The following is a 17,422-nucleotide window of genomic DNA, read 5'->3' on the forward strand; positions in this document are numbered from 1 at the left end:
TCAATTATTTTAGTGATATTTAATTCGATAGAACGATACAGATTGAAGATTCTTAAAGCGGAAAAGTACTTGCACACTTGGCCAAATGGCAAGAATCTTAATAAAAACGTTTCTATTTTCAAATTTAATTTTCCGCCATTTTCATTTGGTCTTATTGTGGAGAAACTATAATTATAGGAATGACAATATTTACCAGACACAAGATATCACCGGCCGACGCAACCTCGCACAGTTTGTTTGTTATTAAGTATACTAAACTAGCAAAATTTACATTTACAAAGATCATATACGCGATAAATTACTATTAAAATACCAAACACGACTGTAAACACTAATTATCACCGGTGATCAACCAAATATGAAGGGATTATGAACAATAAATGCGCAAGATAAAATTTAGTAGTCGACTGTTGACCGAATATTATGTAAATTTAGAAAACAGAAGACAATACGAGTCGCGAGAAATACGTCTGGACCAACCAGAAACCGGCACGAAACTGGCTGCAAACTGTGCAAGTAACGACGCGACAGTTTATGATAAGAAAGAGATGCACAAAGTCAGTGCTTGAGCGCGAATCGCATTTGGCACGTTACCTGCAATGTAAACTAAACTAGAATATGCTGTATGCGACGTGAGGGGATGGCAACGAACGACACTCGGGAATCTCATGTGTGGCCTTCCACGCGGCGGAAGCGATAAGAAAGTAAAATGTGTTCAAAACAAACACAATTCTCCTGCAGAATGCCCACGTTTGCCGATAAATATAAAAACAAACAATACAATTCTATTTTATGATTTTTAGTTCGTGCTAGTGCCATCTCTGAATGATATAGGTAAAAATAAGAAAAGTAATATTTATTTTACGAGTGATTAAATCGAGACGGTACGTAAGCAAAACACACAAAAAACAGGTATGTTTTAGTCCAAGAAATTAAGGCATATTTTATTTACAAACTTCCTCCATCATCCTGCTCCTCGTCTTCTATAATATATAATTCACGTTTTTCGGGTCAACTTATCATCAAATCATAATTAATCTCATGTTCTTCACACTCCCACCCTCCACTGGATTATACAATATATCATTCAATTTCGCAGGCGTTCGTATTTAGTAATTAAATAGATTCATCATTGCTTCTTGTACACTTCGTTTCACTCCTGTCTCAGTTCGCTCAAACTGTACTCCGCCTTTCGTGAATGCGGAGATAAATATTTCTATGAAATTATAATAATTTATACATTATTCGACATCGTCCGACTTGTGTAGCACTGTCTCATTACAACAACTGTTTGTTCGGCGCCTCAACACTTATCAATCAAGAACCTTATAAATGATCATACTTGAAGTCTTCCCAAGAAGTGTCTCTACGTTCGTTCTTCCTCTGTTTTACACAATAACGATCTTTACAAGCACTTCTCGATCCGCTGACTAAAGTAATTAATATTACAATTTGTACAAGAATATTTTCATTCGTCAAATCGAGGTGAGCGCAAGCCGCACTAGTGTCGATCGTAAACAAGGAATACAGGCCGACAGTAACTATTTATATACAATATAAAAAGCGTATCACTATCGTTTACGAATTGTTTCAGTCTAGTTTTGTTGTGTTGCATCCCCACTCGTGCGTCTTGCTATTTCTAGGCAAATACAAATCATTCTCAATAGATTACTTGATATGTCTCGAGTGCTTACTTTTCTCACTGTGTCTGAACAAATTGTTCATTTGCGTTGTACAAAAATGTGTAGGCAACAATTTTAATTGATAATGACAACATTGCTAATAAAAAACAGTGTAAAGTGTAAATATAAGCCACTAGTTTGCTTTCTTTCATATTTTCTTCTTCACTTAGTTTAAAAGTTCATTCGTTAAGTCTCTCTCAAAATGCGAATTGTTATTTAACTTGCACACAAATTGATTTCATCCCTCGGATACTGAAGAGAGACTGCTCCGCGTTGAACCATGCCCGTGGCGCGAACCCTCCGGCGAGAAATCCGACGAATTCAAGTCGGATGGCAGCGCCAACGCGCTAATCGGCCCGTAAAGCTTTTCCTGCTCATCCAGCTGAGTGTTGAACGTCTCCTCCAGTTTCTATAAAAACACAAACAGATTACAAAACACATCAACGCCGGCGAAAACAAATAAAAGAGTGAGAAACTGGCACGGAATGTCTACAACATGACTAACAAGTTCGAAACGGTGGAAAGCGTACTAGCTCGTTAGTGAAATTGTGAAAAAAGAGTAAATACATAAGTAGATAAAAGCCTGAAACCAACCTGGATCATTGAGTTCCAATTAGTAATGAACTGAAGTAGGATCTGAAGCGAATAGCACAGCGGTGATTTAGTTTAGAAGACAAATTATAACATTGGGCAAGGGAGCAACACACCAACAACCAAGCGTTAATTGAGAGAACATAAAAGGAACCAAACACCTAGTGGTAAATTGATGGTAAACTTCGACGAGCAAACGAATCATAGCACAAACACAATAATAATATGATGGAGCAACTGGGTAACAGATGATTAGCAAAAAACTCGCGGATAACAAAACGAACAAACTAAAGAACAAACAAAAACTCAAAGAACTGTGGATTAATGTTTGATTGTGGAGAGAAATGCAGACGGAATTAAGAATTGGACGTCAAGTTCAGGTCTTTGTCGGATAGGAAGACGCTGCTGCGGTCGGCGACGACGCTCGTGCTGAATGAGCGTTGGTGACCCCAGGCGGACTTAAACGCCGCCGCCTGGCAAGCGGGCGGGAAGCTAGGTGTGCCGGGCGTCGATGACGGCGAGGCGAGATTGTCGCTCGAGCCCTGGATGACCGACCGCGGCAGGTATCGGGCGTACTTCGCCTTGAGCATCTCCTGCCGCACCAACTCCTCTATTCGCTACAATTTCATCATTAGTACCATCAAACATCCTACATACCAGCGCCAGCGCAAGTAAATATTTCTAGCGGTTGCAAGTTTCACCTCAGTACTCAGCAAAATATCCAAAATCAACAAACTATTATATTACTGTTAGTATTATTTGATCGTGAGTTGTTAATTTGGTAAATATTATTTAGGATTTTAGTAGATGTTAGTACTTTTAGTGGTTAATGCGATATTTAGGCGAAGACATACCTGTTTGCGAGGCTTCAACTGCGCTTTCCATTCCTTCAGCTCGCGATTGAAGTGTTCCTCGCGTTCCTTCAGCTTACGCGTCTCGTGCTCCATGAGTAACTTGCGCTTTTCGTTCTGAAGCTGCTCTAGTTCCCTGATTGTTGTGTCGCTCATCGCCCTCAGCTCCTCCAATTGTCGTTTGTGTTTCAGTTCCGCACGACTGCTCTCGGCCTGGTAACGTTTCTTTTCATTCTCTTGAAACTAATAAAAAAAAGACATAAATATTTTATTTAAAAACACAACGTTGTAATTTTAAATAACAAACCTCTTTGATTTTGTTTTTCTCCACTTCAGGATCGGAGGCACCCGATATTGAAATCCTCATCGACTCCCTGAACATCATCTCTCGCACCTTCATCTCCGATCGGATGCGTTTCGGCAATGACCTCTTTTCGGTATTCTGCTTCTTTATAAGTTCCTCTTCCTTCTTTGTAGCGCGTCGTTTAACTTGCTCCATTTCCTTATCGTGTCTATCAAGCATTTGATGCCTTTGCAGAATGAAAATGTCCTTCAACTGCCGCTTAACCAATTGATGCTTCTCGTGGATCTGTTTCTCTTCTATCTCCCATAGGGTAGCCTCACGCGTCCTGGTCAACTGTTGTTTCTGCTGAAGGAACTGCCTCTCCATCAGCGCAATTTTCTCCCGATGTGAATCCGACAAACGTCGCAATGAACTTTCATGATTCTCGTTCAGTTTCTCCAAAAATGCGCGTTCCTTCTCAGCATGTACCGCATCTAATCTATCCTTACGCGATTTATATTCGCTCTTCCTCTGATCCTTGGGTAGTCGTTCAATCTCCGCCTTCAAAAGTCTACTCTCCTGTTTCAGCTCCTCTCGAAAACTTTTCAACTCGCGTTCTTGCTCAAGTCGGATTTTCTTCGAAGCAGCACGCAGGTCATTATCCTGCTGAGCCTCCGCCCGTTCAATGAGTAGCTTCTGTTGCCTACTCAGCATGTCCAGATCACTTTCGTACGTCCTCTCCAAACCTAACCGCTCAGTTTCGAAGCGTTTCTCCTGCGAATCAATCGCCACTTTTTCCTTCATTGCCAGCTCCTGGAACTGTTTCTGTTCCTGCTTCTGCAACAACTTCAACTCGCGCAGTTCTTGTTTTCGATCTGCAAGCGGATCCAGAATCGTATTATCATCGTCACCGTAGATTACTTTACTAGTGGTAGTTGTAATCGTAACACCGTCAATGATAAACTTTCTGGTGCGTTTTCGTGTCTTACGATTGAGGATATTCAACGCAATCTCCTCCTTGGTCTTAATATGAGGTGCTTTCGGCCGCAGTTGCACTTGTACAACATCTTGCCGGTTGGCGTCTTTGTTCTCCTTTGAGCTATTGTTGCTATCATGGCTTGCAAGTGAGATACTCTCCGCATCCGACTTGCTGTTACTCGCACCCGAACGTGGCCGGCGGTTAGAATCACTACTCCTAACCGATCCAGCATCACTCGATCGTGAATCATGCGGATCAAAGTCAAATTTACCATTGTTCACCACCTGCCCGTTAAGTTTCTTCTCATCCCCATAATCGCTCCTTGTACTGCCACCCTTGGAAGATGAAGACAGGTCGCTGGTTGACGTTTGAATATGGCTGTGATTATCATACCTAAACGAGGCGGAATCTTTCACCTGAACCTTCTCCTCGTCGATTTTCACAACAGACACGTGACTTGTATCTAATAACCGCGAGTTATCCGCGGAGACATCCAATCCTGAGTCGTTGATTACATAATTTGAATCAACAATCAATACCTCGCTCTCGTCTAGCTTCTTCAGTGGCTTATCCCTGAATTCAGAAGGTGGTGGGTATTCCAACGAATCCAAGGACGGATAACAGTCATCGTCAGACGACTCAAGATGCGTTTTGTTCGTTTGATTAGACACAATCACCACTTCATTGGCGGGCGCGTTGTTCTGAGGTGACGCTTGTCTCGACCCAGGTCGATTGTCGACCAAGACTGGCGGATGCGTAGTTACCACTGTCACCTGACTAATATTCGACGATAAACTATTAGACAAGTCGGGCATGTCGTTGATGATAATCGTCGAGGTCATTTTGTTATCAGATACGAGGACAATATCACCAATGTCTTTGTTTTCAATGACTACCTCATCAACGACGTCCTTTTGTTCGTTGAGTATCTTACTAAATGCGGCCTCCATGATGTCACTGCTAGCAGTGATTACCTTTTCCTTCTTTATTTCTGGAATCTCCTTCGATGTGGGACTGGCTGTGGGGCTCTTGGAAGACTTCGGTTTGGTGGCTGTTGGCGGTCCAGGTTGTTTCACAACCTCTACTACTTCAACTTCCATAGGTGGAGGTGGTGGTGGTTCAGGGAGGACAGGTGCTGGCACGGCGGGCGGTGTAGCTGGTGGTGTATCAAATTTAGGTGAAGAGGGCGGCGTTGGCAGAACTTCCACGACTGGTAACTACAGGCGGCGGCGGTGCTTTTTCCTTTGTTCTTTCCTTCTCGGTTTCTTTATCCTTTTCTTGTGGTAAAGGAATTTGATGAACCGGAGGTGGAGGTGCGGGACCTTTGTCCCTGGAGGTCTTTCGATGAACTTCTTCTTTTTTGACAGGCACCACAGCGGGAACAATTACTTCAGGCTATATAAAATAAAGATAAATAATATATTAAAGTCAAAATATTTAAATAATAAATATAAATAGTTTATAACTTACCGTGGTAGGTTTCTTCGGTTCTTCCACTTCGACATTGTTGTTAGTCGCCGGTGTGGGAACAACAGCGGGTTGCTTACGCTTCTCAGCCTGTTCCGCTTGCTTCTTTTCCTCTTCCTTAACCACGTCAAGTATTTGCTTGGCAACATCATCATTACAAAACAAATCAATCAAAAACCAAGGAATTTTAATCAGTAGTGTCTCAAGTACCTTCAAATATTAATTTCTATTACTTCTGCACGGAATGCGCGCGTCATCTTCGATGTGAGAGATTCGGTTGTCCTAAAAATTCAAAACACATTAGTAAAGATATCAAATACCAAACATTAAAAGACATAATCAACAAAACGAAAAAATAATGATAATAGAGTAGTAACAGATACGTGACCTTAAACAACAAATGACAAACAGTCTGATGATATGCAACTCGCACTCATTATACGAACAATGTGCTACAACTATCAAGTGTGACGTCATTTGGAACGACTCCAATAAAACGTATAATAAAGAAAGGAACATAACTAACACAATTGCAATCAACATATATCATTTTCGACACAAAATTTACATTTGAACGTCTTCGGAAACCCCACAAACGTGAACTTCAACTTCATCACAAATATGATTAGCTGTGTAAAGTAGAGTAGAGTAAGAAGATTGTATCGTATTCATATGTAATTTCTACGTTTTCATTTTCATTTAAATAACGAAAGAATACGAAATAATATCGAAATAATATTTTGATGTTATCCTCGTATCTCACCTGTGCGTCGTGCATGCCAGGTACGGGGGGACCCGGTGAGCCGCATGCACAACAAAAACGTAATTCATAAAACACGCGAAATGCGTGGCGTTGTACTTGTGCGTTCTTGAGTGTACCGCGTGCGAGTGGTCACAATAAGACACACATCTGTGCAGGGCGCGTCACGTGCGCCTAGCCCTTCGAAATAACTTACCAATGCGCTGATACAACTCTTTATGCTTCCGCTGTTTCTTTCTACCCCTCTGCGCGCAAACCAACCCCCAATCATATACAAACATAGTAAGCGTGAAAATAGAAACAAGAAATTCAAGTTCTCTTAAGAAAAGTTTTAAAGAAAACAAAAAATTCAATTCTTTTACCTCTCCATCATCGTCTGTGATCTCTTCTTCAACGACCTCAGCCTTGTACTCTAGCAGTAGATCCCTAATAGGTTTGGCGTCAAGGGTGCAATTGATGAACGGATGTTTAAGCAGTTCTTCACACGTTGGTCGCTTCGATGGGTCCTTGATGAGTGAGCGGGCGAGGAAATCATTGAAATCCTTGGAGTACTTCGACGGTTGTTCCAGTTTCGGCGGGTCGGACTTCTGGATCTTCAGCAGGACGCGCAGCGGTGACATTTCGTGATTCGGCGGCTCCATCTGTGCGAATTCAATTAGCGTAATACCCATCGACCAGATATCCACCTTAAAGTCGTAGGGATTATCGCGGAAGGTTTCACACAGCACAACTTCGGGTGCCATCCAATACGGCGTACCAATAAACGTGTCATGCTTCTGCATCGTGCTCTTATTCTTCGCAGAAACACCAAAATCAGCTGAAGAAAAAAAAAAGAAAAACATAAATCAGTAAAAGTACAATTCCCAAATGACCTTGAACATTTATCTCAATAAACCCATCTATTTATATCCATAACCGCATTGTCGTGAGTAACAAACACACACTCACACACTCAATGAATCACCATCATTCCAACTATTCCTATACGTAATGCTATCACAACCTCGACAAATTGACGAAGATTGACGGACGCAAAGGTCAATTGTACCGAGTTTAACGCCGCCTGCCATCGTCAGCAAGCACGTTGCCCGCCTTGAGGTCCCGATGGATACAATATGCGCCTTGTGCAGAAACAACAACCCGGTGGTCATCTGCTACACAATATACCGAATCTGCGCCTGTTGAGCGGCTTTCCAGCTCGGTCATGATACTATCCAGCGCACCACCATCACAATATTCAATCAACATCCAAAGTTGATTACCCAGCTGGAAAGCTTCTGTGCATCTCGACGATATTGTGATGCTTACACTCCGAGAGAATATCAATCTCGATCGCGAAATCGGCTATGTTACCTTCGCCATCCAAACGGTACATTTTCGCGGCCGCCAGTTGCCTGTATTCGTTTATGCTGCGCCTTGCATACTGGCCATATGCTCCATCACCCAACACGCCGATCATGTCCCAAAACTCTTCAGGATCCAGATCCTGCCGTACATTGGAGTAGACTTTCTTCTTCTTGGCATCATTGCCTCCCAAATGGAGGACTTTCTTTATATTATTCAAAAAAGACATTCTGATGTCTTTTCACCTCAAAAATTCTGCGTGAATTTATTTAAATCTTTTTGTGTTTACACTAAAAGTACACTCTTCACATAGTTTGCGGGTGTTGATGATAAAAAGTGATTGAAGAGTGGCGTTGATCACATCATGTGACAATCACATTTTGATCGGGTTTTGATGATGTGTGGAAATAAACGACGAATATTCGATGGCCACTGCAAAAAACAAGACAAATATATGCATATTAGTAAATTGTGGTTGAAACACTTCCTGTACACACATACTGATAAGAAAACTCTCTAAATACAACGCGTTAAACATCTACCAATGGCAACTTGTGCAAACATTTCTCTAAATGCTCAAATCACGCCTCCTCTCATCGCATTGCCACCTAAAATTGAAATTCCGCGCGACGTCCAACATGCTAATGCTAATTAGTTATGCATCTAATTGATTTGTAAACATTCGAGAAGAGAGACTGGTCGCATCATCCGACACGCATCGAAATCCACGACGACGAAACTTTTCCTAATGGAATGCGTTGTTTTTACTTTACACAATTTTTTGCGTTTTAAATGTACAACCGAAACAAAAACTAGTAATTATCAATTTACAACGGATTATTTGCTGATTTACGCATTATACAAGTTGATACCTGATAAAAAACGGTGTAGTACATTGTTTAAGAAAATACCCAATGCGCGATAAGTGTTTTACGCTTGTAATCTGCTGATTTTATCGATAAAAATAGCAGGAATGTAAGGCTTTCGCGAGGCGTTTGTCGTTTGTTTGAATGTGAAAGTAAAATATGCGCCAGCCGCTGCATTTAAACGCAAAAACGGATACATGTCAAAGCGCTCCTCGTTATTATTAGTACGTGCAAGACGTCGTCGGGGCCCGTCGCGTCTGTTGTCCAAGTTTATGGCCAACAACCTGTCCAAGTTGCGCATTACCAAATCACATTTGCATACGCGATATATGCCACCTTTTAAACGCAAACCTAATCGCACCGCGTGAGGTGTAAACTTGGCGAATTCTTCGGATTTGACTGTTATCGCTATCAATGAAATCACACACACTCACACGCTGTGTTTGCGTGTGTGCGTGAAAGTGTCATGCACTTGTTTTCTAGGTTCGAGACTGAGATTCTTTCACCTTCGGTTCCCCGAAACACGAACCCACGAACGATGGTCATCAAAGGCGTGTGGTGTGGCTGTGTTGTTACCTGATCATTTGTCTCGGGAGCATCCGGTGCCCGTATGGCGACGAATATTCCTTGAACGTATGAGTCCCGAATCCCACATCCGCGTCCTCGCACTCGCACCCGCGGACGTCGGCAAGAATTCTCTGTCTCGGCCTCTTGCTCGTCGTTTCCTCACATCGATTGCGCAGCTTAAGCTTAACACGCGGCGGATGAGATGGCTGGCGATGATTTACGCGCGTGTGGTGGTTTGCGCCGCGACGCGCACTTGTTTCGGACGGACGGCAGGCGCGATCGCGGGCGTAAATTGCAGGTAAAACGCGGACCGATACCGAAACCGACACCGACGACAGCACTCTCTACACATCTACCAAGTGGTCAGCCATGCCAATTTTAACTGCGCTCGACTCCCGCATCGCAGCGCGACGAGCGCTCCGCTCTCGGTGAGGTTGGTGCTGCTCGCTGCTTTCCATGATTTTATCATTCAACCACGCCTGAGAATTACAGGCATTTAATACGCATGCGCATAGATTTAAATAATTATGAAAAAGTCGTATTAAACAATATTTAACAAAGGAAAAATAAACTATTAGGTTGTTAAATGTGTAAATGTAATTGTATAACAAGAAAATTTTGAATTTAATAGAAAATTGATTTTTAACAACTTTTGATTACCTAAGCTATTTATACCTATTTGCACTCTATTTTAAATGGTTATTTACAAAATAAAAATATAGTTTTAGTTTTTATAGTTGTAAAGTCAGAAAATTGATTTTTTTTCCGCAAATGAAAATGTTTGACAATCAAGTTAAATATTACTTTGATGTTTCAATATAGGCAACCAAAAATACACCAATGAAATCTAAATAATATTCCATCACAAGAATAACAAAATATTCTTGAATATTAACCATTATCAACTAGTTATTTACCTGATCAGGGCTATATCAATAATATCTTGATTTATTTACGCATCGCACACCTCAAAGTACTTAAAATACCTCCCTCAAGGGCATAGGTAAGTCCTTAATGTCAAATATTAAATTTTCTAGAAAGTTTTCAACAATTTTCTTCGAAACAGTAAGATATAACTGTATCTACTTTTAATACCTTAACTAAACTGAATATTTTATGATTTTAGATTATTCTATAATCAAATTATTCGATTGTTTGATTTTTATCTTTGGTTATGGCCCAACCACCATCCAGAAGCATCATAATGATGATAATCAACAACTTTATCAATTCAATCAAACCGCGACAAATCCGCGGAACGCTCATTGGCAAGGATTATTTCGGCAATAAATATTACGAAATACCTGCAGATCCTAGCATCGGCAAACGCCGCACTAACAGATGGTTTGAACCCACAATGAAAGATAATTTTGATCAAGAAATGCCAGCTGAATGGGAAGCATGGCTGAGAGGGCGACGCAAATTGCCTCCCAGCGAGGATGAGGTCATGAAAAGCGTTGCGTTGATGGAAATGAAGAAGCATAATGCCATTGAAGTGGATGCCAAGGGTGGGAAGATGACTCCTATGGCAAAAGGCATGGAAACATTTCCACATAGACCTGACTATGAAAGAATACCTGGAAAAGGTAAGTAAATATTAGAAAAAAATGTAAATTACTAAGGGGAACTTCGAAAATGTTAATAATTTGAACTATTAAATGTTAAAAATTGGATGACATCCTGTTATACAACGCTGTTTAGTTGATTTTTTACATTTTTTTTTAAATTGTTTATCGTTTTTGTGTGATTTTCACTGAAGTAATCCTCAAAACAATAATTTCATCTTTAAATTTTGAGGTATTTAAGTGAAAACTAAAGATTTTATTATGAAAATCTTTAAATTTCATCCAAAAAGTTCAAAAACAAAAAAATCTCCCCTTGAAATTCTAGTACAACTATAAAATTATAATAAATATGCGTTGTAAGCTCTTTGTAAATATCCCTCAAGGGCATAGGTAAGTCCTTAATGTCAAATATTAAATTTTCTAGAAAGTTTTCAACAATTTTCTTCGAAACAGTAAGATATAACTGTATCTACTTCTAATACCTTAACTAAACTGAATATTTTATGATTTTAGATTGTTCTAGGATCAAATTATTCGATTGTTTGATTTTTATCTTTGGTTATGGCCCAACCACCATCCAGAAGCATCATAATGATGATAATCAACAACTTTATCAACTCAATCAAACCGCGACAAATCCGCGGAACGCTCATTGGCAAGGATTATTTTGGCAATAAATACTACGAAATACCTGCAGATCCAAGCATCGGCAAACGCCGCACTAACAGATGGTTTGAACCCACAATGAAAGACAATTTTGATCAAGAAATGCCAGCAGAATGGGAGGCATGGCTGAGAGGACGGCGCAAGTTGCCTCCCAGTGAGGATGAGGTCATGAAAAGCGTTGCGTTGATGGAAATGAAGAAGCATAATGCCATTGAGGTGGATGCCAAGGGTGGCAAGATGACTCCAATGGCAAAAGGCATGGAAACATTTCCACATAGACCTGACTATGAAAGAATACCTGGAAAAGGTAAGTAAATATTAGAAAAAAATGTAAATTACTAAGGGGAATTTCGAAAATGATGAAAATGTTAATAATTTATACAATTAAATGTTAAAATTTTTATGATATTCTGTTATACAACGCAGTTTCGTTGATTTTTTCCATTTTTTAAAAATAATTTATCTTTTTTGTATGATTTTCACTGAAATTATAAAGAAAACAATAGTTTTATCTTTAAATTTTGAGGTGTTTAAGTGAAAACTAAAGATTTTATTATGAAAATCTTTAAATTTCATCCAAAAAGTTCAAAAACAAAAAAATCTCCCCTTGAAATTCTAGTACAACTATAAAATTACAATAAATATCGTTGTAAGTCCTTGTAAATAGTAAATAAAAGCCTTACTTTATATATAAAGCTTTTATTGTTGTTTTTAACAAAAGTTTGCGTTTGTTCCGAAGACAAAAACAAAAACATTTCGACTCTGTAGAGGAATCAACTCAAACTCACCAGTTGTGGGGTTTTACAAGATGCACCAGAGACGCACAAATAAATGCAAACGTAAAAATATCGTCTTTTCATTTTGTTCAGCAAATGCTAATCAACAGAAAAAAAAACCTGCGTTCAACGTTCGAAATCGTTTCAATTTCAAGGACTCTCCCAATATCTGCTGCGTTTATCAACAGGAATTTGAATAAGTTTTACGTGAAACGAGAAAGCAATGTTCAAGGTTGCGGCATTTTCAGTTAAAACCAAACTTACAACAGATAACTGTAAAGAGCACGAACCTTCATGAATTCATGAACAAATTTCATTCATATATTCATAATTCCGATTGATTCAAGGCCCGCTTACGTAATCGCACAATGCGCACTTCAAACATCGCTTATCATTGGGAGAATTCGTGTCGGCGACGTCCGTGACGAGACCAAATTGATGGTTTATTTATTTGTGCGAGCATAAAATCCGCCATCTCATCCTGCGCAGCGCTAGGAAACTGATTTCGAACATCAAATTACATAAAATATCAACGTGTTCGACGAAATTCCATCACTTCAATCATCGTACAATTATCAAGTTTTCTCGTTTTTATCGTGTTTAAATGTTAAATTTTTCAAAGTTTAGAGTTACTTATCGGCTTATTATACCCTTTACAATCAATAAATAAGTTTTGTTTTTGTATATATCTGTGTTACTGTCACGTTCTTGTCATTCTTCCATAACTTTTGGCTGTTGGCTGCATCGTTTTTAAATGTTCCACGTTTGTTTAAATTATTTTATTAATAGTAATGTAATATTAAAGTACCCTCAAGCAATTTGTGGTTTCGGGCTTTGTTTTGCCCTTGTGTGTGTTTTTCTGCTGTTTTTGTGAGCATTATGGCTTCGAAAAGCGTGGCTCTATTTTGCTCTCTGGTTTCGTGCGTAGAAGATAAAGTGTTCAACATTTTCAGGGAGAGGTGTTTATTATCGGATCGGTTATTGTGTTCAGTCGATGTACTGCGCCAACCAGCGGAAGTCCCCGCCGTAGCCCTGCCGCTTAAGTACGGAGCAATATAAATAACTCCAGCGGACGGCCTTGCAATTCATTTCTTGCTACTTTTCCCTGCATAAAACAAACACACAATGAGATAAATATCATTTTTTGATGGGTATAATTCATGTAAGCCGCGTACTCTTTCTCCTGCCGTCACGCCATACAGCGAGAAGAAGTTCCTGCGCCTCGTCCTCGGACGCCGCGCCTGGTATTTCGCCAATCTTGTTGCCGAGAACAGAGCACCGGACGCTGAGTAAAGGCCTGTCCGTCAGCAGCGAGAGTCGAGCCTGCTTTTGCCTCGGGGAAGTGATTGCGATCGTAGGCGTCTATCAAGAAAACAATGGCGTCCACCGCAGGGAAGTAATCCTTCCATACTCGTCTCGCTGCACGACAAAAACACCAATATGGACATTAATTATCCACAACTATAATATATAACTCCATATTTACCTTGAGTGTGACCGCCTAAATCGAATGTGGTGAATCTCATATTTCCAATGGACAATTCCTCGGATGCTAAAATATTAAAAATCACAAAATGATGAAATAATGTTTCAACTTAAACTTTCAACATTCAACTTCATTATTAGTGGGACATGTAGATATTATTTACGTAATATTAGCCTTTGACATGTTAGTGAGTATTCTAGGATTAACTTACTGGGATGTAATGTGGGTACGTGCTGGGCGAGCCTATCGTCCTTGAGCATGTGTAGCAGCGTCGTCTTGCCGGCATTGTCCAGGCCGAGGAACAGCAGCTTGCCGGACTTCTTCCACAAGCCTACCAGCGCGCGAGGATGGACACAAAGGCGTGAAACAAACAAGTACATGCGATTAGTATCTGGTCAGCGGCGGCACTCACCGGGAATTGCATCAATTGCAGCATTCTCTTCGTATAAGGCTGCGATGAGCTGGCGTTTGCCTGAATTCGCATAGCCGCAGAAGGCGTAACGACCTCTGCGCTTTAAACCTTTATATAGACACAGAAAAACTCATGTTTCAGAGTCAATTAAGTTCAGAATTGGCTAAATTACAGCTTTAGGAGCAATTTATTCACAAAAACTTCTGATTTTACGCATTTTCTATCAAGTTTTGTTATATTTTGAATAGAAATTGAGCAGTTTTACTTAAAATTGTTAATTTTTAAGCAAAAATACCTCAAAAATTGATCAAATATTGAAATTAATCTTCCACAAATACAAATTTTGAATATTTTTGTATGTTTATTGCAAGTTTTAGGCAATAAAAGTGTTTTTTCACTAAATTTACAAGATTTTTACCGAATATTCATCCTGTTACTCATTAAACAATCAATAAAAAGCATATTCTTCAATAAACTTTCAAATTTTCAGCATTATACTAACCAAAAACACTTAAAATGTTTTCAGTCTACTACTCCACCATCCGCTAATTAAAGCTATAAAAAGAAATGATGAAATTTCAAGCAATTTCAGCTTGTTTTCTACCAAAAACAATGAAAAATCATCAAAATTCTCTCCTCCAACTTGTCTACACCATCTGAAACTCACCTAAATATCCTAAAACTCCCGTAAACCAATCCCAGATAAACATTTTTACTCTAAAACAAAAGAAAATCACAAGTTAGAACAAATTTTAACAACATAACAACTAGTTTTGTGTGTGTTCACCTTGATAAATATTTTATCAACACATGAATGTTAAAAGCCCGCCGTACAATCACAGTGATTTAATCTAATGTGCAATTATGTGAATTCAGTAATGAGAAATGACTCAGCTGATTTGCAGTAAAACTCAACCGTTTGATTAAAAATTTTTAATAAAACTTAAGATTAACGTTAATTGAATAATTTCACGCACTAAATCAACAGCACATAAAAAACTATCAGCGATGTAAAGTCTAACTGAGCCCAGGTCGCTGACGGAACTTAATTTATTTTGGTGTCGAGCCTCTCGGCTGGTAATTTTCATTGAATATTTTTGATGACTTGGACTTGAGTACAACTCAAGGTGAGGGCATAAGAAATGACGCGGCATTGTACACAGCAGTGGTCCACGTACAAATTATCAATCATGATTATGAAAGTGAGGATGTGCGTTGGCATGATGAGCGAGTGTTTCATTTGCAAGACGCGAATTGCGATGCGATAATTTCGCGTATGTTTTCCAACACGTATGACAACAATGCGAATGCGGGCCCTGAACGGGTGGAGTGTGCGTATGTGTGGTACTTACACGTTGTGTTGGTTGGTTTAGTTTCCTTCAAATTTTTATTTGCTAAGTAGATCACAGTGTTTGATTAATCCTAGTGGTGGCTGGCTCCCTTTATACGGTGCGCGTAGCGTGCGTGTTATCCCCTTCGCCGTGGCGCCGTTGTTACTAGAGAGTGGCCTGCCCCGTGTCACCATTCAACCTCGACTGCGGCGTATCATCCAATCAGCATCGCACACTCGCACGCACACGACTGCAGTGAACGCAGCGCTGAAAAACACGATTTCTAACACGTACCGATGTGAATTCGCAGTTAAAACGTATCGTGGTACATTACTAAAGCTCTAGAAAGATATTAATAGTTGAATTTGGGTTTAATTAAGCTTTATTTGATTGGAATTTGCGTTTGAAATTTGAATACAAACACAGTCAAGCGTCGGACGTTGTACGTCAACTGACAACTGACGACTAGTTCGAGGGTGATGTGACACTTCCGGTGATGTGTCTTTAACACAAAAGTTTTACTATAAAAATAGTATAATACTGCAAGATAAATATATAATAATAAAGGTAAATGATTTAGTTATTTATTATTTAATGGAATTTTAAGATATATGCTTTTATTTTGTTGTTATTTTTAAATTAAAATTGAAAATGACGAGGTTTGCGCGATATCTACACATCGCATCTGTCACTTTGACTGCGTGTACTGACAAAGTCAAAACACAACCGCGCTGAATTCAATTTAAACTGTTTGTTTCGACTCAAAAACACTGCAAATGTTGTAAATGTTTAGAAACATGTTTAAAAGAACCATTAAATTATTAAACACATTATATACACTTTAAATTTACAGTTTATCCAACTGTAGAATAATAATTCTGGAGTTGGTGAAATGTAGAGCGCGATTATTGATTATTTTTTTGAAGCAATCAATATTTTCACTTTCGGCATGTTGTGCGGGTAAACACGCGCCTTTCGCACCTTCTCGTCGGTACTGTTTTCATTCCGGCGCGTATATCGACAATGTCCAGGCTGCGGAATCGCAATATTCGTGCCGTTATAGCAGGTGGGTAACAATTTTCAACGCGACGACAACGAGGTGAATACGCAGACAAATGGAAATTGTTTTGAGAATGCGGGGACGACAACGACAGCTGATTCGGTATTGCGGAAATTGTGCCCGCTCGCACCGGAAATTGAATAAGTTGGCGCACACAACCAGAACGAACGAAGAAGAAACCAGCTGGAATTTGGATTCGGCGGTTGAAGGGTGCGGTAAATGAATCAAGCGACGAGGAATCATAGGAAATTCCTGTTCGTCAGTTGATACTTTAAGGAAGTATTGGATGAAATTCGCAATTTAGAGGGACGGTTATGTAAAGTCAATGAGCGCAGAAAGTTACAACAGTTGGAATGAAGAGTACGAAAACGACAGCACACAATTAGTGAAAGCTGAATACGATCGTATGGAACGAGTTTTACAATGTCGTGAAGCTTATATTCCCCACTACGATAAAGAAGAATATAAATTATGGATAAAAACATTTCCGCTTTTAAGGTTTGTAAATATCCACAAGATGGCGCTGCAATGCACTTCAATAAAAATAAAAATTAAAAACTTCATTTCTCCAGTTTGGTTAGTCGTACATCATCTCTCTAGAATACCGTGTAAAACATCACCTTATGATACATTGGAACAAATCTCAACACCAAAAATCGTGATAACCCGTCAACTCCAGCGAAGAAAAAATTCACCAGCTGATACACATGAAGCAATACGGAACGAAGTACAACAA

General features: G+C 39.6%; 4 protein-coding genes and 1 pseudogene across 5 annotated transcripts in view; 3 read left to right on the top strand and 2 right to left on the bottom strand.

The window, feature by feature from the left end:
* Positions 1-917: 917 nt before the first annotated feature.
* LOC135792202 (serine/threonine-protein kinase 10-like) lies at positions 918-9,815 on the bottom strand. Its single transcript, XM_065302814.1, is given in 15 exon segments — positions 918-2,091; positions 3,128-3,367; positions 3,432-5,603; positions 5,689-5,781; positions 5,857-5,966; positions 6,087-6,135; positions 6,617-6,659; positions 6,809-6,858; positions 6,976-7,430; positions 7,662-7,692; positions 7,694-7,723; positions 7,726-7,807; positions 7,809-7,891; positions 7,893-8,389; positions 9,400-9,815. Coding segments are annotated over 14 exon segments (3,903 nt in total). The 5' UTR covers positions 8,187-8,389; positions 9,400-9,815; the 3' UTR covers positions 918-1,920.
* A 421-nt stretch (positions 9,816-10,236) lies between these two features.
* Positions 10,237-13,153, top strand: LOC135792320 (NADH dehydrogenase [ubiquinone] 1 alpha subcomplex assembly factor 2-like). 2 transcript variants are annotated; one of them, XM_065302938.1, is made up of 2 exons: positions 10,237-10,393; positions 11,469-13,153. In XM_065302938.1, exon 2 carries the CDS (start codon positions 11,517-11,519, stop codon positions 11,934-11,936), a length of 420 nt encoding a protein of 139 aa, XP_065159010.1. In that variant the 5' UTR covers positions 10,237-10,393; positions 11,469-11,516; the 3' UTR covers positions 11,937-13,153. The 2 variants fall into 2 exon arrangements, with proteins under 2 accessions (XP_065159010.1, XP_065159009.1); XM_065302937.1 differs by lacking the exon at positions 10,237-10,393 and adding an exon at positions 11,330-11,407.
* LOC135792319 (NADH dehydrogenase [ubiquinone] 1 alpha subcomplex assembly factor 2-like) lies at positions 10,369-11,061 on the top strand. Its single transcript, XM_065302936.1, has 2 exons — positions 10,369-10,455; positions 10,517-11,061. The coding sequence occupies exon 2, from the start codon at positions 10,565-10,567 to the stop codon at positions 10,982-10,984; it is 420 nt and encodes a 139-aa protein (XP_065159008.1). The 5' UTR covers positions 10,369-10,455; positions 10,517-10,564; the 3' UTR covers positions 10,985-11,061.
* Positions 13,154-13,384: 231 nt separating the features above from the next.
* Positions 13,385-15,921, bottom strand: LOC135792549 (GTP-binding protein SAR1-like; annotated as a pseudogene).
* A 1,090-nt stretch (positions 15,922-17,011) lies between these two features.
* LOC135792205 (uncharacterized) overlaps positions 17,012-17,422 on the top strand; it is a 1,489-nt gene continuing 1,078 nt past the window's right edge. Inside the window, exon 1 of the mRNA XM_065302816.1 lies at positions 17,012-17,184. Coding sequence (XP_065158888.1) covers positions 17,012-17,184 — 173 coding nt within the window. The remainder of the gene's footprint in view (positions 17,185-17,422) is intronic.

Source organism: Atheta coriaria, unplaced genomic scaffold (genome assembly GCF_025399875.1).
Source record: "Atheta coriaria isolate IRGN ID8LTWV9N9 unplaced genomic scaffold, Caltech_Dcor_3.1 hic_scaffold_5_pilon, whole genome shotgun sequence".
NCBI lineage: Eukaryota > Metazoa > Arthropoda > Insecta > Coleoptera > Staphylinidae > Dalotia > Dalotia coriaria.

Bases quoted from the DNA above. Each gene is read 5' to 3' on its own strand.
- LOC135792319 (XM_065302936.1), top strand. From the start codon at position 10,565: ATGGCCCAACCACCATCCAGAAGCATCATAATGATGATAATCAACAAC.
- LOC135792320 (XM_065302938.1), top strand. From the start codon at position 11,517: ATGGCCCAACCACCATCCAGAAGCATCATAATGATGATAATCAACAAC.